At 42.3% G+C, this 23,816-nt stretch overlaps 3 protein-coding genes across 8 annotated transcripts; all 3 read left to right on the forward strand.

Moving 5' to 3' along the window:
- Positions 1-2,066: 2,066 nt before the first annotated feature.
- pnisr (PNN-interacting serine/arginine-rich protein) lies at positions 2,067-8,990 on the forward strand. Of its 3 annotated transcripts, XM_058053572.1 has the most exons (12): positions 2,099-2,251; positions 2,688-2,793; positions 2,906-3,079; positions 4,293-4,558; positions 4,882-5,044; positions 5,315-5,502; positions 5,589-5,717; positions 5,803-5,902; positions 6,385-6,438; positions 6,830-7,024; positions 7,111-8,191; positions 8,618-8,986. In XM_058053572.1, the coding sequence occupies exons 2-12, from the start codon at positions 2,706-2,708 to the stop codon at positions 8,649-8,651; spliced, it is 2,472 nt and encodes an 823-aa protein (XP_057909555.1). In that variant the 5' UTR covers positions 2,099-2,251; positions 2,688-2,705; the 3' UTR covers positions 8,652-8,986. The 3 variants fall into 3 exon arrangements, with proteins under 3 accessions (XP_057909557.1, XP_057909556.1, XP_057909555.1); XM_058053573.1 differs by lacking the exon at positions 6,385-6,438 and having other exon boundaries at positions 2,098-2,251; positions 8,618-8,990; XM_058053574.1 differs by lacking the exons at positions 5,589-5,717; positions 5,803-5,902; positions 6,385-6,438; ... (1 more) ...; positions 7,111-8,191; positions 8,618-8,986 and having other exon boundaries at positions 2,067-2,251; positions 4,293-4,494; positions 5,315-5,466.
- Positions 8,991-9,619: 629 nt separating this feature from the next.
- coq3 (coenzyme Q3 methyltransferase) lies at positions 9,620-14,133 on the forward strand. Its single transcript, XM_058053575.1, has 6 exons — positions 9,620-9,954; positions 10,471-10,608; positions 11,383-11,482; positions 12,475-12,741; positions 12,894-13,053; positions 13,424-14,133. Exons 1-6 carry the CDS (start codon positions 9,800-9,802, stop codon positions 13,594-13,596), a joined length of 993 nt encoding a protein of 330 aa, XP_057909558.1. The 5' UTR covers positions 9,620-9,799; the 3' UTR covers positions 13,597-14,133.
- A 295-nt stretch (positions 14,134-14,428) lies between these two features.
- faxcb (failed axon connections homolog, metaxin like GST domain containing b) lies at positions 14,429-23,468 on the forward strand. 4 transcript variants are annotated; one of them, XM_058053577.1, is made up of 7 exons: positions 14,429-14,577; positions 15,769-15,890; positions 17,152-17,287; positions 17,369-17,565; positions 19,641-19,858; positions 20,449-20,565; positions 21,076-23,468. In XM_058053577.1, exons 1-7 carry the CDS (start codon positions 14,542-14,544, stop codon positions 21,396-21,398), a joined length of 1,149 nt encoding a protein of 382 aa, XP_057909560.1. In that variant the 5' UTR covers positions 14,429-14,541; the 3' UTR covers positions 21,399-23,468. The 4 variants fall into 4 exon arrangements, with proteins under 4 accessions (XP_057909560.1, XP_057909561.1, XP_057909559.1 ...); XM_058053579.1 differs by lacking the exon at positions 14,429-14,577 and adding an exon at positions 15,326-15,619; XM_058053576.1 differs by lacking the exon at positions 14,429-14,577 and having other exon boundaries at positions 15,325-15,890.
- The last annotated feature ends 348 nt before the right edge of the window (positions 23,469-23,816 follow it).

The raw sequence follows: 23,816 nt of genomic DNA on the forward strand, positions 1-23,816 counted from the left end.
AGTCGCTGATGTGGCCTGACAGGTGCAAAGCAGCACTGCTCCACAACATGTCGCGAGCTGGTGAAGAGGAGGTGGGTGTGGAATCAGGAAAAGGGCAACGTCCACAAACATCGCCATGTGCATCCTCTTGTTACTACAAGCTGTGACATACAAGTCATGCTGCTGGAACATAAAAACGGGTTGTCAAGCTGCCACCAACGAAGAGCAAATCTTTTCTGAAATGTATTTGTCTATTTTTAAAATGGCCTTTGGCTCAGGAACATGCTGCTGATGCATTAGACATGAGTTAATCTCAGTTAACAAAAATGCACCCCCCTCCGATTTTAAGACACTTGTAAGAAACAAATGGTTGAGTGCTGGAAGGCTCATCACTGTCGACCAGCAGGTTCATTTTTGCTTCTCTCACCAAACGTGCCATCATCACTGTCAGCCTCACCCGGCTTGACGCCATATCTCGCATACACGTATTAATGTAATATAAACACATCCCTTCATGTAACGCTCTACGCTTTGCCCGAGGCTTCGCTTTTGACACTGCATGTGCAACACACCCAAAAGAAAATGCGACTTAATGTAGCATTAACTTGGAGCTATACAAATAATAGATACATTAGGTTGTGGTGTTCAAAGTGTGGCCCGGGGGCCATATATTGTATAGTTCATTCATTAATTTTCCACCGCTTATCCTCACAAGGGTCACCGGGGTGCTGGAGCCTATCCTAGCTGTGTTCGGGCGAGAGGCAGGGTACACCCTGGACTGGTGGCCAGCCAATCACAGGGCACATATAGACAAACAACCATTCACACTCACATTCATACCTATGGACAATTTGGAGTGGCCAATTAACCTAGCATGTTTTTGGAATGTGGGAAGAAACCGGAGTACCTGGAAAAAACCCCCACAAAAACTCCACACAGAGATGGTCGAGGGTGGAATTGAACTTGGGTTTCCTAGCTGTGAGGCTTGCATGTTAACCACTTGACCACCATGCAGCCGTTATGCAGTTATTATGTAGTGATAATTATTATTTTAATTATGATTCTCTGAATGCTCGTTTTCAGTGAGTTTTTTTCCCAATACCGGCTCTTTGTGATGTCACAGTGTACCAACAGTGAGCACAAGCTGTAGGCCCGGCTGAATTTCTTTATTTATAGCACGTTTAATCATCTGGTAATGTAAACCCCCCACTATTTGCTGTGTGTTTGCCATAGATGGAGACAGCAGAACTGCGGAAACATGCAAAGAGCACTAGAAGTTCGGCATTGTTGGTCGACAACCTAATGAAAAATGAAAAAAAATCCAGACTAAAAAGAGGTAAATACCTGTATTGTGAAGTTAGGTGATGATTTGTGACTGGAGTTGGCGAGTTAGTTGTTGGATTGTCAGTGTCCTGTGAGGTGAAGCCAGAGGGTGTCAGGGATGCGTTTGTAGGACCAATGTCAGTTTTGCTGACTTTGCTCCAATACGCAGTGTTGTGGGTAGCATTGTTACGCTGTTTCCCACATCCAGTGAAGGTATCTTACTGATCAAATAACGCCATAGCTTACACGGACACTACATTTCTGCAAGCATTTGTAAATGTTAAATACAGCAGAGTTTCTGCTGTGGTTGGAGCGGTAACCATGGTGATTATAGATGCTCCTTCAAGTGACATTATATACCAGTCCTGCTGCAGCAGGATGCCTGCAGCGGATGACAGTGACCGAGAAGGGGAAAAAAGTGTGAAGCGACTTCATATGTGAATCTTGACAAGCAATAACCAAATGTATTTCCTTAAATTCAGATTTCAAGTAGCTCTGCAAAGGGTTTATTCACTCAAATGAGCATAATACCTCCCCTTTAAAAGCCCAACAGCACATAGGTAAACTTTGGAAGAGTAGTCTCCAACTTTTTTCACACTCATTTTTGGATAATTTATTTTCATACGTGATTTCTACACAAACAAACAAAACCGAATATGCTTGTTATGGTAGAATATTAACAACACGCTAAAAACATGAACAAAATGCTGGCATACACAACTCACATTTTGTACTTCAGAATACATTTCTTTCTAGTGTTCACTAATTTTAGTCGTGTGCTCTTGTTGTGCTACCACTTTGCTGACCTCTGCTTTAGCACAACAAATGTCGCTGTGAAATTCTCAACAGGAAGCAGAGGAGAGTATCGCTCCCTCGATATCATAGCGGCTTGCTTGTGCACGGCAGCCATTTTGGACCACCACCGCCTCAGAGAAATTGTCCTAAAAAGGTAAGGTTTTTCATAGATATGTATAATTCGCGCTTCTGTCGTCATATCGTGTAAGGACTCGGTGTAAATGCTCAGATTTCAGTGTCTATTTGCTTAGATATAACGGGAGAGTCTCGGCTTGCCCGTCATTGTCCATGCTAATCTAGTTAGCATGCTAGCTTTGTTGAGCTTTCTTGGCTACCAAAAGGGTTTCAGGCTGCATTGTTCATTGATTGCTTGTCATTCATGTATTTGCTATGCATTATCTGCTTCGGCATTTTGTGATTTTATTATTAATATTGGCAGACTCATGAAATGGAGCCGCACATAGCTAGCCCGTTTTCTGTTGCTAACATTAGCACAACGCAAACGCTTGTCGTGTTTGATGATCAGTCAGTTATTTCATGTCAAGTCGGCAAGTAAAACTGTTATCCGACTCAAGCTTCTCTGCTTTCAGGTAATATATTGGAGAGGAATGTGGGACCAGGGAGGTCAGCCCTGGCCGCAATGGCCTCTTAGCCAGCAGCAGTGGATGCAGTCTTTCCAGCACCAACACGATCCAGGTCAGTGAGCAATGCACCTTCTGTGCACGTCCTTATTGCTCCACTTGGGTGTATTTTGTGCCACCACGTTTATGCCTTTTTTAAATGTTGTGGATGTCTTGGTTTTGCACAGGTCAAGTGGACTGGGCTGCACTGGCCCAAGCATGGATAGCTCAGAAGGAATCTACTGGTGCAGAGCCTGAAATTGAGCCCAACGGACAGGACATCCCAGGTCTGGAACCACCTGCACAGGGCAACCATGGCTCCTTCCAGGGCGACCCTGCTTTCGGTCGGATGTGGCAGCCAGGTATGCATCAAGACGAGTCTAGCACTGTCGAGGGTTTTCTTTGGGATGCTCCAATCAGCCACAGACCACAAAATGTATATAAACGACTTTCATGCTGATCACAAAAAACAATCACCTCTATTATTCTAACATATAGCAATCCCTGTGTGCAGTATAGTGTTCTGCTCAAATGTCCTGGGTATTACTATTATATTGTTTATATTCTTATTAGGAGGAGTCTCGTTGTTGTGGAAAAACTCTTATGGTGCATCCACAGTGTCACGAGTGGTTAGACTAGGATGCATTTCTGGTGAACTTTCAAGACCCACAGAATATTGAGTTTTAGGCCTGCATAAACACTGAAACTATGTGTAGAAACTTTTGTCGCTTTCATCTGAAAATTTTTTGTTTCTAGCCTTTTTGGGTCTTCATAAATCGGCAGTAGAACATAGGGTGGTTTCAGCAAAAGCCCCCAATTTTGACAAAAAAAAGACAAAAAAATTCGCTTTTTCTGCAGAGAAGTAAATTCAAGCAGAACGATGACTGAGTGACACCTCAAACAGTTGAACACTTTTTCTATGAAACACTATAACACAAAATATTCATCTATTTACAGTTGTGTAAACTGTAGACTATAGTAGATGTGTGTGAATTTGTGCAAACTATTTATAGACCAACAACAACGCCGTCACCAACGTCACCCCATCCTTTCACAATCGCAACAGATCCACAGCCAGACAATCTCTGCCAGCATAAGCTGCCTGTATTTTTGTCTTTGCTGGATTCGTCGCCATTTCCTTCCGTCAGCTTACATTTCAACAACTTCTGTTTTCTTATATCCAAGCTGTTGCTGCCAATCGGAGGAAAATAGAACTGTTTGCCCCCTACTGAGACAGAAATACCTTGTTGACAAGTCTGAAATTCACACACAAGATGCAGAAGACTTTGATCTGTAGCTCCTGCGGAAACAAGCAAAAGACGTTGATAGACGTCTTTGGCAGTAAACATTACTTTTTGAAAAGACCTCTGTTGACGCCTTTGGCAGTGAATGAGTTAAGTTCATCTGTAAAGGTTATACAGCACTACTACTGATATGTATCTGGAATATTCGTTATGTCATGTGAGTATTATATTTAACCTTGTAAAAACAAAACCTGGTGTTACAGTACTGACCTACAGTAATTGTTTTTCTATCAGCCTAGCACATCTTCATTCAGTAATTTATCATTAACAGAATGGGGAGTGCATGGCCAGCCACCACCGCGGCGGCCGCCACCACCGCCGCCTCCTCCCCTACCACCTCCTGAACAAACCTGGATCCCTCCTGGTCCGGCACCGATGGATGTGGTGAACCCCAGTGAGGACAGCAACAGCCAGGACAGCGCAGAGTTCAACTCTGAAGCGCATCGCGGGGTTTTTCCTCAGAACAGCCATGGGTATGGGGCACAGCCCGACAGCTACGACATGGCCCCCATGGCCATGAACCAGTTTGATTATCAGGTATGCAGATGATACGATAAAAACTGTTGACGCATTTGGGTATTCCTTAGAAACTTTTCCGGGTCCCATCATCTTAAGTGTCAGTCAATGCCTTCTTGAGGCCGTTCAAAGGAACTATTGGCATGTAGAGGATCCAGCATGGTTTGGTATTGTTTTTCCACCATTTATTTATTTTTTTTAGCTTTTTGAACTACAAAACAAAACCAGCACAGTCATGAGTAATTTTGGCTGTTGCTGTTCCAAAAGAAGACTACATCAACCCAGCATTCAGCAAGCCATGTTGTCGCTTGGTGTAACTTTGATTGTGTGCTGTCTTTTAACAGCATGGGGCTGCTTCGTCCTTTGCCCCGCCACCCTCCAGTTTTCATTCACCGTACTGGCCGGGACCCCCTCAGAACCGACGGGATGCCCGACCACCTGGTTTCAGGGACAGGCCCAGATCCCCCGTCCGGCTTCCGCTCAAACAAGAAGCCCCGGCACCACTTGGTAAGGGGAGTGCAGCCTTTCATACGATTTTTAAGTGATTTGAGTTTTAAGGTTTGTGGTTATTTTTGTATTTCTTATTGCTTATTCAATGTGCACGTCTGAAGGTGGAACAACCTATCCTGTAGTAATCATCATACACTAAAATAAACGTGAATAACTAGGATTGTCCTGGTTAAAATAACAGCAAAAGGGCTGAGGAGCCGTGGGTTGCCAACCACTGCTGTAGTATTATATGGAACACTCATTTTGACCTCCTGACTGCTTCTGCAGATGCAGTGAAAAGGCGCACACTACCTGCATGGATTCGAGAGGGACTGGAAAAGAGGGACAGAGATATTCAGAAGAAACTAGAGCAAGAACGAATGGAGAAGGAGCGCGCAGAAATGTCAAAAGACGGTGGCGAAGAGCACAATGTGGATGATGGCGATGGGCCTCACATACCCCGCAAGAGTAAATTTGTAAGTCTGTCTTTATTAGTAAACAAGGTATGATTTCTGAGGTCATGATCTGTTCGAGGTCAAGTCTACGTGCCATTGCCTTTTAGGACAGTGATGATGAAGACAATTATGAAGAAAAGCCTCCTGTACAAAAAGAGTTTTTTGTGCGAAGCCCATCGCCTCCAGCAGAAGAAAGCGAGCCTGAAATGACTGAGGAGGAAAAAGAATTCCAGCTGGTCTGTTCGCCACAAAAGAGATTTCTGCAGTTTGGCTGTCAATCACGGTGCGACTGTAACTGACTGGCTTCCTTTCTTTGTTTAGATGATCATCACAAAAACTCTTCTCACAGAGATCCTTTTAGAGGTCACCAATGAAGAGATCCAGCATGTGGCAAAAGAAGTTCACCGCAAAGCCACGCGAGGTCTGCTCTTGTCTTGTCCCGCAAATACATTGCTTTTCACGCAGACAGTTCAGTCTGAAGCGAATCTTAAGTGCAAAGAAGCGGCGATTTAAGCAGAAATGAAAACAACAACAACTAAAAAAGATTTGCATTTCCAAACCATTCTCTGCTAATGCATTAAGAGATGAACATTTGAAACCTGCACTGATGCATGGTACTTACGGTCCTGCTGCTCAGCAGCCACCAACACATACATGCAATGTGATGCACTAGTACGGCTCTCTTCTTCCACTGTTGACTTGGATTGTCTGACAGAAGTTTGTTTGTTAACCCTCTCTCTTTTCTCCATTTTTTTATTTTTTATTTTTCTCCTGTTACCAATGGCAGCACGTGTGAATAGTGCTTTATCTGTGATCATCATCCCTTCTCTAGCGACTCTTGCCTTTGAGAGAATGGCAGTATGTGTTTTAACATGTTGTTCCTGTTGTTGATGTGAATCAAAGCTCCTGCAAAACAGCTGGCACAGTCAAGTGCACTGGCTTCTCTGACTGGTCTCAGTGAGTATCCATTTTTTTACAGTGTGTGGGAGGGCAGGAACATAATTCATTTTATTATACTGGAGTGACTGGGCTTACTGGGTTGTGGGGGGGTGGCTTCCACGATAAGCCGTAACACTTAATAAGCTAATGTTTTAGAATGCAAGAACAAACAGCTTTGGGTGAAGTTGTCTCCTTTTTAATCATAGAAGCATGCTCTCAAATACAAAATTTAAAAACTCAACAGCAGTTGTCCTGAATGCTCCTTTAAGGTCTTATTGTGAAATATGTTGGGGAAAAAAACAAGTTGGTGTTTGGTGAGACATTGATTTGTGGTTTTGCACATGAACTGTGAGAACTTGATGTTGATCATTTGCCAACACTCAAAAACATGGGGGTTTTATTGTGGCAGGCGGGCTGGGTGAATATGGTTCAGAGGAGAGTGCGGATGAGGATGACCACAGCGGCCGAGGGTCTGAATCGTCTGACACTGATGAGGAGGAGTTGCGCCATCGTATCCGGGAGAAGCAGGACGCCTTCCTTCGTAAAGAGCGAGAAATGCAACAGCACCAAGAAAAACTTGCACAAGATGCTCAGCTTGCACGTGGTAAGACTTTGGACGATTGTCTCCGAATGTTTCATTTGTGATAACTTGGTCACAAATAATGAGCTTTATCTTCTGTGTTTCTATAGAGGAGATGTTGAGGGAGCGATTGAGCAGAGAAAGGGGTGAATATGAAGAGGTCCCATTAGAGAATTCTCACCAAAAGGAAGAGAGGGAGGCGGAGCCCTTCGTAGAGAGACGTAGGTCCCGTAGTGAGATGGAGAGTAGTGAGGGCAGGAATTCAGGCAGAAGCAAGGAGCGATCGGGCAGAGGTGGCAGCAGTTCACCGGCCAACGGTCACAGCAGCAGCTCTCGCTCCTCGTCCAGTCACAGCAGCAGTCGGACATCCTCTTCATCGTCAACATCGTCTTCTCGTAGTTCTACTCGATCCTCTTCCCCTCGAAGGAAGAGGAGACGTAGCCGTTCTTCTTCCTACAAGAACCACCGTCGTAGCCGCAGCCACAGTTCTCATAGACGTCGCAGTGAAAAGGTCCGGGACAGGAGGAGAAGCAGTACGGATCGAAAAACAGGACACCGTAAGAAAGATCGAAGCAATTCCAGAGAACGAAGGAGCCGCCGGAGTAGGTCCAAATCGAGAGACCGGGGCAGGGCTCGAGCAAGAGAGAGCCGCAGTCGCAGTAGGGACAGGGACAAGGATAGGGACAAGGATAGGGACAGGGATAAGGAGAGGAAAAGAAGTAGGGAGCGCAGGGATGGCAGCCATAGCAGGAAACACAAACCGAAAGCGTCCAGCAAAGACAGAGAGAGGAAGCGAGATCGAAGCCATAGCCCTGACAAAGACAAGAAAAGGAAGGATAAGGATAGGGAGAGAGACTCTGATAGAAAACGAGACAAAGCAAGGACTAAAGAAAAAAGCAACTCTTTAGTTAATGATGAAAATGGCAAATCAAAGAAACCGAAAGAGGTGGACTGTTATGCTGACTCTCAGAGCGACAAGCACTCCCGGCAGGATAGCAAATCCAGCAAAAAAGGCTCCGCCAAAGCTAGCAAGAAACTGTATGACTCTGATTCAAGCAGATCCCCCACGCCTGAAGTTAGTAAGGAAAAGAAATCTAAGAAATCCAAACGTAGTCGCTCAAGGTCGACGGAAAAATCTCACAAGTCTGGTAAGAAGGCAAGCCGCAAACACAAGTCTAAGTCACGATCAAGGTAGTATTCCTTTTTTCTCTTTTATTCCCATTCTGTGTTGTCATTGTATGTGTGTGATTATGATTTATCTTAAGTCATCTTAACCAACGTATTAATGCCTTACAAATTCTGGGACAAGTGTTTTGGGAATGGGCTACCAAATGCACTTGCATGTGCTTATTGTGTAGATTCATCTCTAACGTGGCTTTACCTCCATGTAGCAGTGCTTAGACCTTTTCTGCAGTTTGTCTTGTTAGATTTATGAAGGCTTAAGTAGCCTAAGGTTACTTGAGTGGCTTTACCGGTTGGACTTTGAGAACACTTCTTTCATGTATTTTGGAGATGATACATGGTGGAAGAGTCGGTGTACTGTTTTTAATACTTTTTGCACTCTAGATTGCGTGTGATTTGTGTATTTATTAATTAGTTTCCATGTATCTTTTTCAGGTCAACTACCCCCTCTCATCGTAGCAGGCGCTGAGGCTGTTTCCCCACCTCTAAATTCCAAGAGTTTAAGTGGCTTGTCTCATTATAGAGGCATTTATGTAGGTGATGCTCCCCTTTACATCTCTTTCCCCTTTGTAAATATGTTCTTTTTTAGTGTGTCTGAAAAACAAAACATTAATGGTTTGCAGTCTTTCTTGTATCCTCAGTAAAGCATAAACCTCGGTCAACACTAAGAACTGAAGTTGTATCATTTAAAATCTTAACAGGATTCAATTTCCCCCAAAACTTTATTGTAAGATGTCCAATAAAACTATTTCATCCTGTTTTGCCTCATTTTTTGGCTCAACAATTACATTCTTAGTGCACAAATTGGTATAAACACCACAACCTACTAGCAATAGTAATTTTAGCTGTATGAGGTGAATTTTTATTTACCTATTTTTATGTACCCTTTCTTTAAGTTCAGTTTGAATGTAAACAGAACTGCTTGTATCAATTATACATGGTAATGTTTTTGTATGAGTGTATTGAACATACAGGATGTCCCTGAAATGTGGACACATTACATATTAATGAAATACATATTTCCAATACATGGAATATATAGCATTGTAGTTAGATGAAACATCATCTGCAAAATGATATCCAACATTTGTGATGAAAAGGTTGATTGATACCCTTTAAGGAGGAAGTCAGTATAATTTATAATAGCAGTTGGTGTGTTCAATCTGTCAATTTCGTTGGGTACACCATCATACCCATAAATACAATACATCTCGCGAAATGCTAAATTATATTCCACTAGAAGACGTGACAGTACCAATAATAGCAGCATAAATATACTTTGCGTGGAAAGCAAAGTTGAAAATATACGAATATGACAACAGACACTTGTATTCACAATAGTACCATTGCGGACAGTACATGCTTAGAGTTTTTATATTTGCTGTGCTGAACTGTACGGTCTTTTGTCACTTCTGGCTTACCGTATATAGAATTCCAAGATGGCGATTGAAGTACGCATGCGCAGTATGTGCTGTTGGATATATTGGTTTCCAGAGGAACTTTAGTGCGCAAGGTTTCTGGTCGAGCAATTATGAACTCAGCACAGTGGGCAACCGACTTGAATGTCAAGTGCTGTTTCTGTATATAACATTAGAATGTTCTCGAACTAGTTTGGTCATGTTAGGGCTGTACAGCCGCAGGTCAGCGTCCCTACGCCGTGTCGTCCAGAGTACCGTGGGCAGGAATGGATTCAGTTGCACGGCGGTTTGTAAACAGCGGACACCGTGGCTCCGGAGGTGTACGGAGGAGCTGACACGGCAATGTCAAAGCAGGTACTTGTTTTATATGTGGAATTTTATTGTTTTTAAAACACACAGTAATGCTAGGTAGAGCCACTTCAAAGTCATATTTATTGTGTATTGTTTAGTCATGGGGATAATCTTGAATCGGTGTATGTTATGTCATCAAAGTATGCTTAACGCTAATGATGAATGATTTTTTTTTCGTTATACAGTGGGAAAAATAAGTATTGAATCCCTTTCTGTTTTGGTAGGTTTGCTGCCTTATAATATCTATATGTACAATATCAACAGTACACAACTTCTATGATGTTTATTGTAATTGGCAGAGACAAAATGAAAAAAAAATAGAAGTTTGTAATTTATAACTGTTAAAATCTAAAAAAATGGGGCATTTTCATTTATTAATTAGAGTATGTGCACAATGATTTTGTTGTTTATAATTTTAAGTTATTTTATATGTGTACAAATTAGATAGTAATGCTGCAACATGGTGTGAAATGCTGCTTAGGGGGTTTAATTGTGTCCCATGTCTGTCTCCCTCCATAGTACTCGATCAGTCCATCAAGCTTCAGTGGACCATGAAGAACTGAAACGGTTCCAGACACTGGCCAGTAAATGGTGGGATGAAAATGGAGAATTCAAAGCCCTTCATGCCATGAATGATCTGAGAGTGCCTTTTATAAGGTGTGTGTTTGTACAGATTATATATTTAATACTGTATTTTGTATTGTAGATGTATTAGTTGTCCAAACAACCGGGGGGGGGCATTTGTTTTTGTGTTATTTTGGAGCCAAGAGAGAGCCAACGCCTGTACCCAAATAAGTGAAATTGAAGGTGACAGGATTCCACCAAACATCAGCACATTTCCGGCCAACAGCGTTTGAGTCACCACAAGATTGCATATGTGTGCATGTTTTTTTGATTGATAAGATCTGCTGTTGGGGCCAGACATAATTATTACTTGATCCATGCGGCAGAGAGTCCATAGCTACCCACCACCCCACCCCCCCATTGTGGTCCTATTGCTGCTGTTGATGTGAGCTCATGGTGACAGTATGACAGATCCAATGCCAGTGTGCCTATGTCTTGAGTGTGGCTGATTTGCCTGATGTGTCTCGAGCCTCGGGGCGTGTCTGAATGAGACGTAGCCTTCTTTCTACTGTTGCTGCTGGACTGTCACCTTGTGAGATACTTACTGTGATACAGACTGTGATGCGCTTTATGCAGCCGTAGTACATTCTGCTATAATAATGCAGGCTAATAGAATAGTGAAGGGGAAAAGGTCTCTATGAACCACATTTGCTGGAATCTGTGGTGCAATCCCTGTGTACTCGTGATGCCATTTTACTGTTTTGGTTGTTTGACTATTTCCTTAATTAATCAGTAATTATCATTTTTAAACTGTTTTTTTTAATTCACTGAATTAATGATGTCAAATGTATTTGTTTTTCTGATCAGGGATAATCTGATGAATGTCCACAAAACGCATCATCCCGGGAGACCACTTGCAGGACTGCATATACTGGATGTCGGCTGCGGGGGCGGCCTGCTCACTGAGGTAATATTGTGTGCATTCATGTATGTGTATATGTGTCGGTGTGTACAAAATACTGAATACGACAAAAAAGGACAAGCAGACAGAAGTGTGCAAAGTTCCCCCACCCTTCTCTGACACAATTGGTCTTTCAGCAATTGTTTAAATGACCACCGTTCACATCAGATTGTCTTCCCGGCAAAACAAAAAAAAAAACTCTGTCACAGCGTGAGAATTTGCTTTCAGTGCACCCCCATGCCAGTTGTACATTGCAATGTCTGACCACTTCACAGTCATTGTTGACTTGACTGGTCTCGGTTTGGTGGAGCGGACAGTTGGTCGTTTACAGTTGTTTATGTGTTTGTTAGCGTTGTTGGCCGCTCCACCAGGACCGAGCGCCTGTCTCAGCTTTCATTTACACTGAGGACATACCAGCCTCGATTTGTGATCGGGGAAGACAAAATCGGGTCCTGTATTTACCGCCGCTCACACTGGCTGTCATTTACATGGCCGACACAGGAGGAACCCACAGAGTCTGTCTGTGGGGGAACGTGTCCGTGGAGGTTTTTGTCACTGTACGTCTTCCATCACAGAGGATCAGCTTTAGTAGAGAGACGCCGGCGGCCTTGGGCAAGCTAGTGCAGCTATGCGCACTGGGCTGCATGTTTAGCTTTAGTCCACAAGGGGGCACTACTGTGTAATTTCAATAACTCCACTGCAGTTGGTGTACTTGTACAGTTACATGTAAAAAAAGAATCTCATGAAAAGTATTTAAAGTGTATTTTTTCACTCAAGCTGTATTATCTGCTACATTATTATTATTTTTCAGGGAATTATATGTCCATCCCTGAAGCAATCAATCCATTTCAGCACAGGCGTTGGTCACCTCCAATTTGCTTGTATTCAAACTAATTGATGATTTACCAGAGATATTACAGCAGTCCAGGGTTATATGCAAACTATTGCAAACTAACATCTCTCTCTGTTACATTACACCTCCCCCACTCCAACGCCAGCCCCTGGGTCGCCTGGGAGCCACTATGTTGGGTATAGACCCCGTGGAAGACAGCATCAGCACGGCACAGCTGCATTCGTCGAATGACCCCGATCTTGGTGAGCGGGTCAGGTATCGAGCATGCACCCTGGAGGAGCTGTCGGCAGATGTGGCTGGAGACGAGGAGGGAGGCCAAGCCGGTCTCTTCGATGCCGTTGTAGCATCCGAGGTGGTGGAACATCTGGCCGACCTGGAAACGTTCCTCCTCTGCTGCCGTGACGTACTGAAGGTGTGTGTTTTCTTCCAGCTGCTCCCTTGTGTCGGATAGTGTCCGCCTCTTCATATGAGACACATATGGTGCTATTGGCTATTTTAACGCTAATGCAAATACAGAAAATATTTCACCGCTGCTATCAAAACTGTTCATGTTGTCCCATTCAGCCAGGCGGCTCGCTCTTCATCACCACCATTAATAAAACCAACCTATCCTACGCTTTGGCCATCGTCGTAGCTGAGCAGCTGTTGCACATCGTTCCCAGTGGGACACACGACTGGGACAAGTTTATCAGCCCTGTGGAACTGGAGCGCCATCTAGAGTCCAGTAAGTTGGCAACAATGTCATTCACCTACACAGTAAATGATAGCTAAATGTATGTTTTACCATAGTGTAGACTTTTATTATCAGTTGTTAATGCAGCATTGAGTACAGGAGCTACCAACTGCTTGTTAAATTAAATGCTATAATTATCAGACCCTAGAACTCAAGTGAGTTCTATCTGGGGGATACTCAAGTCATTAAAAAGCCAAAGAATAAGCAAAACGCACAATGCTTGCTTATGTGCTGATGTCCCACATGGCCGAAACTCCGACATATTGCTCATCTTTACAACAATTTTACTCATATTTTCCCTACTGTTGCATATCCTCTACGTATAACCGTATTTGCAGTAACTCCCATCGTCTCCCATCAGATGGTTTCTCAGTGCAGTCAGTCCAAGGGATGTTCTATAATCCAGCATCAGGAGCCTGGAGCTGGGCTAACAGCACAGCTATCAACTACGCCTTGCATGCTATCAAAGTGGCCGACGACCCTCAGTCCGACCCCCAACTGGACAACCAGGACCACTCTCAAGCCACACAGTAAACTCCATACATGGACATTGGTCAAGAAAACATAGAGCCCTCACGTACAAGTGTCTTAGGTCGTACTCACACTAGGCCGTTCATACTCTGCTGGACCTTGAGCGTTTGTGCTGGTGGCCATTTTTCTTTGTTTCATAACAATTTCCTTGACTTTGCTGCAGCTCATGAATTAGTTCCATGAAGATCAATCACATAGTCAAGACAGTCTAGTGGCAGGTGAGTGTCTTTTGGATTATTTCCATTTTATTATATCATTCATCCATAATAATAATATAATGAATACTCATTTATTAATTTTATCAATTAGTTTTGGTTATTATTATGAATGTGCAAGTACAGTTATTCTGTGACTGGCTAAAGAAAGAAGATGCGTAATTTATTATGATGTGCATACAAGCGGTAAGTGGGTTTCCATCTCTGCATACTGCTGACCATATAGCTTGGGAAGCAAGAGAGGGGGGGCAGTCACATCTTCAGGGAGTGGAAAGCATTTCATGTTTCACTGTTATGTAATAAGAATAAAGGCAGTGGCATGGATTAAATCATGTTTTGTCTGATGTCTGAATACTTACGCTGCAAGGGGATTCGTGTATATTTTGCAGGAATCCCATCTCGGTCAAAGCGAGCTAATGAGTGAATCATTTAAACCGTATAGTGCGTATTGCTAACGACTGTAATCCTGCGTGGGGTTTTACTCCCACGCTTCGTCTGCTTAGTGCTCATGCGCGCTCACCCAATGCGCGGGAGCGAGCGTGTAAGTTGCAGAAGTCAAGTCTGTGGGTACATTCACTCATCATCCTGCTGCTTTTCTAATCAGTGATCTTATCGATCTGGAGACTTCCAAGCCTGTTAATCCACCCGGATGTTGGAGGGACCTTGAGCATATTTTCCATTTGATGTTGATCGCAGTCATCTGTAGGCATGCGTCCAGGAACACACCAGCAACATGAATTACCCTTTGCACTTCCGGTGCTGCTCCACAGTGAGTACACACACAAACTACTTGATACAAAGTGTGATATGTCATCACAATTACACATGACATACACTTAGTGTTGTTTTGTTTACAGTGCAGGTTTCATTACTTGAGTAATGTTGACTATGAGCATCGGTGAGATGTCCTCCATGTGGGCTGTTGTGTATTCTTCATAGTCCATCATTATAGTCCATCACTGGTTCCACTGGGATGAGGTTAGGGGCTCTTCAGGGCGGGGTGGCTCCTCCACTGGCGCTGACAATAGGCCGATTGTGCTAAGTTAGCACTAATTCGTCCGCTGGGACCGGATCTTAAAGCTAGTCTGCTTAGAAAATAAGAGAAGCTTAACCTTCCATGAGTGCTATGTTAGTTTTTTGTATATACTATTTAAATTCACTGAACAGTACGTGTTCACTTGCTCAATTAAAAGAGATGCATTAAAAATGAGCAATGTAAAAAAAATGCACATTAATTTATTTTCTATATCGCTTGTCCTCACAAGGACCGCTGGAAAATAATGCACTGTTTTAGAGTATTAACAATATATATATTTATCATTATGGTCCAGTACAGGGTGTATGCTGGGATAAGCTCCAGCATACCCGCGACAGTAGTGAGCATAAGCGTCAATAAGTGGCATAGAACATGGATGGATATTATTATGGTTACCTTTTGTGATGCTACATAATTAAACCTTTTTAGCAAGGTGAAAGACAACACAATCAAACACAGTAAAGTAAACGTCATTAAAAGTAAACAGAGCCTCTGCATCTTTATAAACGATGACAAATTGTGTGATTTACTTTGAAAAGCAAGATCCGGAAGTGAAGCTGTCGCTTTCCGTAACTTGACTATTATAAAAGCCCAAAGGAAAGTGAACTGGGAGCTGAGCATCATCATCCTGGGCAGGGGGAGCCAAGATGTTTACTCTTTCTAGTTTTATGGACCAACATTAACCTCTCCAGCCGCCATGTCGTAGACCAGGCAGGCGCATACATGAAGCCTTCCTGGAAGCCGAGGACCGAGGAAGTGAGGGGGCTGTGACCGAGTAAGGGGAGGATGTACTGGGCTGCTGGCTTCGCCTCTTCCCGGCCGTGTGTGGTAGATCTCGGGCGGAATCACAGCCTCCCCCTCGGGCTGTGTGTGTCCGAGCAGCACCAGTCGTTGTATGGATATATTATCGCCTTCCCTTTGCAGGACTACGGAGGCATCATGACGGCTTTGGCGTCAGACTCCTGGTGGAAGAAGACCCTCTACATCACCGGAGGGGCCCTCCTTGCTGCTGCAGCCTACATACTACACGAGCTGCTCGCCATCAGGTAGGCTCGGTCTGTCAACAATTGCTTTTGCCACCTCCCACATCCACAAGGGCACTTTGTTGTCTTGTTGTAATAACAAAGAACTCCACGCACACAGTTTCATCTTCGGTTTCTTCCTTCCAAGGGCACGACTCGCTGAGCGAGGAAAAATATATTTAAATAATAGTCGAGTCACGTTTCCGCTCGTGTGCCGGCTCTCGTGCCCGCCCCGTCGGCACCTGAGCGTGATTAAACCGAAGCACTCCTCCGGCGCTGCGGAGTCACGCCGACCTTTAATGAACCCTGCTACTGTTCACATGTATCCCTGTAGATGTTTAATTAGACGCGATGCCAACAGATTAATGGACTATAGTTAGGCCAGTGTTGAATAAATACATCCCGTAAACACACTTCCTCCATGATAATCGGTGTAACCTTGCATGTCGTGCACGAGCGCTGCTGCAGAGCATCACGTGCGCCCTACTGAAGCTGGAGGCAGCCTACCAGCATCATCTGTTTCTGGCATGTGATGTCATGTTTGTGTAGTGGAGCTGTTTTTTTTTTTCATGTACTCTCCTTGTATGGCCATCGTTGTCCTGCACCCTGGACTGGTCGACAGCCAATCACAGGCCACATATAGACAAACAACCATTCACACTCACATTCATACTTATGGACAATTTGGAGTCGCTAATTAACCTAGCATGTTTTTGGAATGTGGGAGGAAACCGGAGTACTCGGAGAAAACCCACGCATGCACGGGGAGAACATGGAAACGATGGTGGAATTGAACCCTGGTCTCCTAGCTGTGAGATCTGCACGCTAACCACTCGACCGCTGTGCAGCCAAGAGAAATATTTGTGTCAATATTTGAGATTTTCTTTTTATACTGTGCCTTTTTGCTCTATTTTTCATCATGCCCCCCCCATACTATACAAAGTATGTACTTTGTATAGTATATACAAAAAACTATATCAACACAGATGCATCAGCACCACACACAAGTGGACAGTGGACAAATACTTATAGAGTAGTCAGTGTACAGCTTGTGTAGCGATATGGATTGACTCAATGCTAAGCCATTTGTATCTAAATAGCCGTCAAAGTTCTATCCAAGTTCAATTTCCATCATATTGTACCGGTGTAAGATACTATAATCAATGGGTTGCAGATCCAGTAAGCCACAGTACTTTTGTGAGATACTGCATAATTGATTGTATACTGTGACTTTATGAGACAAGATGACTTTTAAGGGATTTCTTTGTTCCCTGTATGCGTGCAGGAAGGAGCAGGAGCTGGACTCTAAAGATGCCATCATCCTCCATCAGTTCTCCAGGCCAAAGAACGGCGTTCCCAGCCTCTCACCTTTCTGCCTCAAAATAGAGACTTATTTAAGAATGGTTGACTTGCCCTACCAGGTGAGTGTTGGTTACTAGGTGTGTTTTTTTCTGTTATTACAAAATATCCTAATATTTTGATATGATTCTGTGTGTCCATAGAACTATTTTGATGGGAAGCTATCCCCTCAGGGCAAGATGCCGTGGCTTGAGTATAACTATGAGCAGGTCTCAGGGTCAGAGTTCATTGTAGACTTCCTGGAAGAGAGGCTGGGCGTCAACCTCAATCACAACCTCACGCCGGAGGAGAGAGCTGTGTCACGAGCTGTCACCAAAATGGTGGAAGAACATCTCTACTGGTAAGTTGCATGTTTGCATGAAATGCTGCAGCTTTGGGGCAATGGGATTCTGCAATGATAACAAAAATAGAAATTGGTTTGATTGCAAGAGTGCTGCAGCTATGAATCAAACAGGAGGCACTCTATCATAAGTCAAGTCCCTTAACAGTTTCTTGCAGGAAGATGCTTTGGCGATACTGTATGTCTGTAATTGTTTCATACAAATAACTAATTTATTTTAAAAAAATGGCGGAGATTTTGTGAGCAACACAAAAGACTGTGTCAGTCATTATTGTGGTGAGTCACTCGACCTTGTTTGGGTGGGAACTCTTTTTCCACCTCACTCAAGCCGAGAGTGTTTTCCATTACTAAATTGCCACTGTGACAAACACACACTCACACGCTGCTTTGAGTATAATTTTACCATGAATTCCTATAAGCTCATCATGGCGATTCTCATACGTAGCATTACATCTACAAACGTTAAGTGATGTATCCCACTCTGTGGACCTTCTCACTCATCTTGTGTTTCCTGTCCCCTGTGTCATGTGTGGGCTTGGCTGCACACCTTGTTGAATTATTTATCTCAGGGAAGGGCAGTATATTGGCTTGTTTTAAGCTGCAAGCCAGCAATCGACCAGGAATCAGAGACTGCGATGCAGTCATGCAAAATCTTGTAGTACATATTTAAATTAGCCCATATTTATTTGCCCACCCCTGCTATAGAATATGAATATACTGTACGAAGACTAGTCTAGACTTTCAGCAGGTCTTAGGGAAATAGTCCCTAATCTGTATTTTCAAAGAGGCTGCGTGAGGTGAAGTGTAAGTGTGTAAGGTTCTCAGAGCTTAATCTCGTTAGTGTCTGCACGCACAATAAGATGGCCAGGACACGAAATACACCAACATGAGATACAGTTCCAGTCCCAAATGTGAAGACCATTAACCTGACTTAAGCAGATTAATGAGGTTACATCAGGTGTGGTGACCATGTGTTGTTTGTCTTATCGAATCTGGAGTTGTCACACAAGCACGCAGCCGAATAAACATAAGGAGAATTAGAGAGGGATTGCGAGGCTCTGAGTCAGGCTTGTTTGCAAACATGCACACGTAGTCCATCTATCTTCCGTTATGATGACACTCTACTTTGTGTACTTCCTATCAGGACTCTGATCGGAACAGATTTGAGTTTCAAATAAGTGACACGTCATTGAACACAGTGTTGCTCACCTTCTTTACCGGGACAGGGAGGGGGTAAAGTTATGGGCTGCTGCTGACTCATTTTCATGTCATAGTTGTTGGTAAATGGGGGAGGGACAACTCATGTAATAATACACCCTAAACCAGGGGTGGGCAAACGATGGCCCGGGGGCCACATGCGGCCCACCAAGCATTTGAATCCGGCCCGTCGGTTGCTTTCAAGTATTCAACTTTTAACATACAAGGTGGTAACATGACTTTCAAGTCAGATGTCTTATTCAGTAAAAAAAAAATATATATATATATACAAATTTTTAAAGAAAAATATATACAACTATGATAAACTATTTTATGGAAATTACAGATAAAATAGTTAGTTATTTTAGCTATTATTAGCTAGTTATTATAGCTAATTTTGTTAACTTAACGCGGCCCACAAGTCAAAAAGTTTGCCCACCCCTGCGCTAAACATTTACCTGTACTGATGAATGCTAACACAGCATGCTAACACTCTTACTTGATTGTGGATATTAAGCTAACAGGTTCATTTCCATGCGACACAGACTAGCTAGGCTAAGGGTGAGCAATGGGAAGGTCTTTCTAGCTGTGTGAAAGGTTAGCAGTACATGAATGAATGAACTCTTGAGACAAACGTACATTGTAATCTTCAGTGTTGTTTTCCCCAAACTCCACTGGAGGGCGCCAAAGAGCTGCATGGGAGGGTCAGAATGTGACAAGAAAAAAATGCATGGGAGCTGAATTATTTATCCCTGCAAAGAAAAAACAATGATTTTTTTATTTGCCAAATGAACAACAACACAATAAAGTAAATATAAATCTAAAACTAGGCCGAGGTTGTATTGATTTTTGCATTGTGTCTATTGTGTTTCTTCCAGGACTATCGCCTATTGTCAGTGGGTGGACAACCTGGAGGAAACCCAGAAGCTCCTGGCCATGAGCGGCCCATTTAGCAACACACTGAAGTGGCTGCTGAGCCACCTGAACGGTAGCATGGTACGCAGAGAGATGTATGGACACGGCATCGGGCGCTTCTCCAAGGAAGAAGTGTACGACTTGATGGAGAAGGACATGAGGACACTGGCCACACTGCTGGGTAGGAGGGACTTCTATTCCATCTCTATTTTGGGAATACCTTTTAGTAAAAAAAAGGACAAAATAATCACAGAAATCTAAAGGGGACCTATTATGTAGCTACACAACATAACCTGCACAGAAAGCTTTCTAGATCTTCCAGAATCTGCACCTATTCCAGCTGTATTTCCTTGTATCAAGCGCTCCTGATGACTTCTGTTCTACTGTTGAACCCCACTTTCTAATTTTCTTAGTTTAGGAGTTGATAATAAATAAAAAAAAAACTTTTGGAGATCTACTTAAAAAGTGTTTAGGAGCTACAGCTAGCTTGTGAGCTATTGGCTGGAGACCCCTGACTTAATAACGCAGCTCCGCATTTATTGGGAGTGTAAATTTGGTCATAAAATATTTTTTCACGGGATTACTCGTGTTCGGGATAGATCCACCGATTGTGGTGGAACAGGCTATTAGCAACTCCAGACATCGGTGAGCTTGTAATTTGCATACATGCAGATAAGACGCTCCTTGCATGCACACTATATATTGCTACACAGACAATCCCTTATTTACATTTAATTATTTCTTACTCTTATTATGTCTTTATTTCTTTAGGGGATAAAAAATACTTTATGGGCTCCAAGATATCAACATTAGATGCAACAGTGTTTGGACATCTCGCCCAGGCCATGTGGACGCTGCCTGGTACTCGACCAGAGCAACTCATTAAAGGTTTGTGCAATATAATATAGTAAAATAGTGTCAATCTTATGACATATGACATGATGGTTACCATAATATAGGCTGTGATCGCTGCAACAACAGGCTTTTATTGCAGGTGTGAATTATTACACAACGGGCACAATAATCCATTTTAAAGATCCCTAATAAAACTTGGGCTACTTTTGCTGCAGTAACTCATACCAAACTAAAACTCCACTCTGAACCTGCGACATCACTTCCTGTCCGCCCGCCACTCCGCTCCCACCATATATATGTCTTAAGTTGCTATTATTTACTCTTATGTACATGTGTAAATGTGACTGTAGTGGTGCTAGATTTTTGGCTAGAGGGCTCTAATAATGTTAAACAGGTTTTCTATGATCTAACTACAAAAATATTCAGTTAATAAATAAGCAATGCTACTCATCACAGTCGGGTCTGAAACCAATAATCAGTGATAAACGAGGGATTACATTTTTCACAACACAGCTCAAACATTGAACCTTTCTGTTCTCACAGGAGAACTGATCAACTTGGCAATGTTCTGTGAGCGGATGCGAAGGAAGTTCTGGCCCGAGTGGTTCGTGGAGGTGGAGGACCTTTACTATGACGGGGACAGCGAGAGCAGCGGCGGAACCCAGTCTCCGACAGGCCTACTGGACTTTGGGCTTTTCTCCAGGACTGACACGCTTGACGACAGCGACGGCAGCAGCCATTCGGCCGGACACGCCCACACACACACCCCTAACTCTGACCACTCGCTGTTTGACTCTGATGTGGGCACAGGGTCGGACAATGAGATTCAGCTGAAGGAAGACGCCATGCCTGATTTGGAGGTTTGACCTCATGACCGATGACGGCTACAATTATGGAGGCCGAGCGAGGACCAAGAACATCGCTGTTCCGACTCCGAGTCTCCAGCACCCAAAAGGCGGACTGTGTGGGTATGTTATGCACAGCATCAGAGCTGAATCTTAACTTTTACATTTTATGGTCCAGCTTGTTCTCTCCCGAAATGTCACAAGTGTCAATGTGGCAGTTTCTCTTTGCCTTATTTGTCTGGTCCTGTCATACGAAACATGATGTGGGAAATTATAGCAGGAAGTAAACATCTCATGGAGGTGCACCGAGTCCCTGCTGGGAATAATCACCATTTTGCCATTTGTCTTAAAGCTGAAAGTCATTGAAACATTATTTACATTTAGAGATCATATTCTTTATGGGAAGACGACATATCAAATGAATACGCGAGTCTCCACCAAACATCAATCAGGAGCGGACTTTGTTTATTTTATATTTAGTCATCAGTCCAATGGGTCATTACATAATGTAGAAACATTTAAGGTTGTAATTAAAGCAAATCACCAGTAGATGGAGTAAGCATCCTGTCAGCAAGGATGATCTTTGGTTGCATCAGCAGCAACTAATTCATGCTTATTACTGAGATCAAACCATCAGTAAAATTTAGTGCTTGTTTTTTTTTATTTTTTATTATTCTGTGAGTTTTAGTTCACCGGTGCCGCTTTATTTATTTTTTTATGAAAGATTAATTTTATTTTTTAAAATTTGCTGTATTGATTACAATCTCTGAAGGGAAAATTCAGTTATTATTAATGATCTTACTTGTTAAATACATATATTTTTTTATTAGCCTTTTATGTATTATTGCTCTGGAAGGAGACATTATTTTGCACTAGTGAAAATTTATTTTCACTTTATTATTTTTGATGTAAGAACTGCGTAAGAAGAAAGGATTTGATTTGAAAAAGGGGGGGAATGTAGTATTTGTGTTGTGAGGGACTACTAAAACCTGCTTGATGTGGATGTGGGTGTTATTGATGTGTGAATGAAATTTGATGAAAACGTAAAAAACCCCACAATATTACAAAAAGGTGGGATGTATTTAAAATAAATGTTTTTTTTGTAAATATATTTAAACCCTGCAAACATTAACTTGCATTGCAATATGACTATTTGCACGATTTTGGCTATTATCACTGGATCTCATTGAAATTATGCATCGCTATAATATCATACTGACTGACTGGCAGTAATCATATTGTTCTTTATTGCCTCAGTGAGGTACACAAAAAGTCCAGTTTCAGTATATAATAAATATTCATAGGAGGCAAAAAAATATTTTTGCTAGCCTGATTTAAAAACAAAAATTTCAATGAATTTTTGTTTAATTTTTCAGTGCTATTATCCTAATTAATTGGTGTCAATCTAATTTCATGTTCTCCTCATAGCAATGGCACCCCTCCCCAAATCCCACCATTTTGTATGTTCACGTAGGTGCGAATGTGATGGACAAGGAATATAGTAAACGGATGGACGCAGGTAACCCAAGCATTTTAGCATCATAACAACTTGTGTTTTTTGTGACCCACTTCTTCATCCCATCACTTTCAGCTGAACACAATATAGGATCTATGGCAGCTTCCTGCTAAACACGCTAGTGTACTTTGATGTAAACGACACATACACTGTGTCCCTCAGGAGTCACTTCATGGAGTTCATGATAAAACTACGTTTTATGCAGTTTTACAATTGATTTAATGTTGACCTCAGTTGGGTTGAAGGTCATCTCTAAACTTGGACACACAGAACCAAAGCTTTGTGCATGGCTACAAACTATCTGAGGAGGTCCTGTTGAAGAATGAATGAAGGCTGAAGTAAACAACTTCCATCATGTTGTCCTCCATGATGTCCCCCAAAACCCAAGTACCGCTACACACGTCTCAAACCATGTCAAAGCATCTCTGCTGAGGCCGTGTAAATATTGTACGTGTGACAAAGTGTACCATATCATACCGTATGTAGAGCAGACCGATCACACTATCTGTGAATGTGTAGTCGAAAACTGGCTTGACTCGTTTCAATAAAGAAAAGCGGAGACCGTTTTAAATTGACTACATTCTATTGTGTTTGGGAATTGATGCGTTTTAGCGTTTACATTTACAGTGGCTGATAACTACATAAAAATCCATATAACTGGTGTTCGAACATTTCCCACGCTCACAGGGTGAAAAAAAAAAAAAAATATATATATATATATAATGTCATAATATAGTTGGAATTAATTTGAATGTATATATACATAAAAATAAAAAAAATATTCAAATTGTTTAATTTATTTATATAAATATTATATTATATATATATATAATTATTATTATCTTATATATAAAAATAAAATAATAAACAAAAATATTATTTATATACATTTTTGAATTCATATATATATAAATAAAAAAATT

The sequence above is a fragment of the Doryrhamphus excisus genome, chromosome 17, assembly GCF_030265055.1.
Source record: "Doryrhamphus excisus isolate RoL2022-K1 chromosome 17, RoL_Dexc_1.0, whole genome shotgun sequence".
In the NCBI taxonomy this organism is placed as follows: domain Eukaryota; kingdom Metazoa; phylum Chordata; class Actinopteri; order Syngnathiformes; family Syngnathidae; genus Doryrhamphus; species Doryrhamphus excisus.

What these genes read in the sequence shown, in the direction of transcription:
- coq3 (XM_058053575.1), top strand. Translation starts at nt 9,800, where the DNA reads ATGTTAGGGCTGTACAGCCGCAGGTCAGCGTCCCTACGCCGTGTCGTC. An exon ending in ACACGGCAATGTCAAAGCAG is followed by an intron (nt 9,955 to 10,470) that starts GTACTTGTTTTA and finishes CTCCCTCCATAG; the next exon opens with TACTCGATCAGTCCATCAAG. An exon ending in CTGAGAGTGCCTTTTATAAG is followed by an intron (nt 10,609 to 11,382) that starts GTGTGTGTTTGT and finishes TTTTCTGATCAG; the next exon opens with GGATAATCTGATGAATGTCC.
- faxcb (XM_058053576.1), top strand. Translation starts at nt 15,631, where the DNA reads ATGTACTGGGCTGCTGGCTTCGCCTCTTCCCGGCCGTGTGTGGTAGAT. An exon ending in TGGTTGACTTGCCCTACCAG is followed by an intron (nt 17,288 to 17,368) that starts GTGAGTGTTGGT and finishes GTGTGTCCATAG; the next exon opens with AACTATTTTGATGGGAAGCT. An exon ending in ACCAGAGCAACTCATTAAAG is followed by an intron (nt 20,566 to 21,075) that starts GTTTGTGCAATA and finishes CTGTTCTCACAG; the next exon opens with GAGAACTGATCAACTTGGCA.
- pnisr (XM_058053572.1), top strand. Translation starts at nt 2,706, where the DNA reads ATGTGGGACCAGGGAGGTCAGCCCTGGCCGCAATGGCCTCTTAGCCAG. An exon ending in CCAGCACCAACACGATCCAG is followed by an intron (nt 2,794 to 2,905) that starts GTCAGTGAGCAA and finishes GGTTTTGCACAG; the next exon opens with GTCAAGTGGACTGGGCTGCA. An exon ending in AGGAAAAAGAATTCCAGCTG is followed by an intron (nt 5,718 to 5,802) that starts GTCTGTTCGCCA and finishes TTCTTTGTTTAG; the next exon opens with ATGATCATCACAAAAACTCT.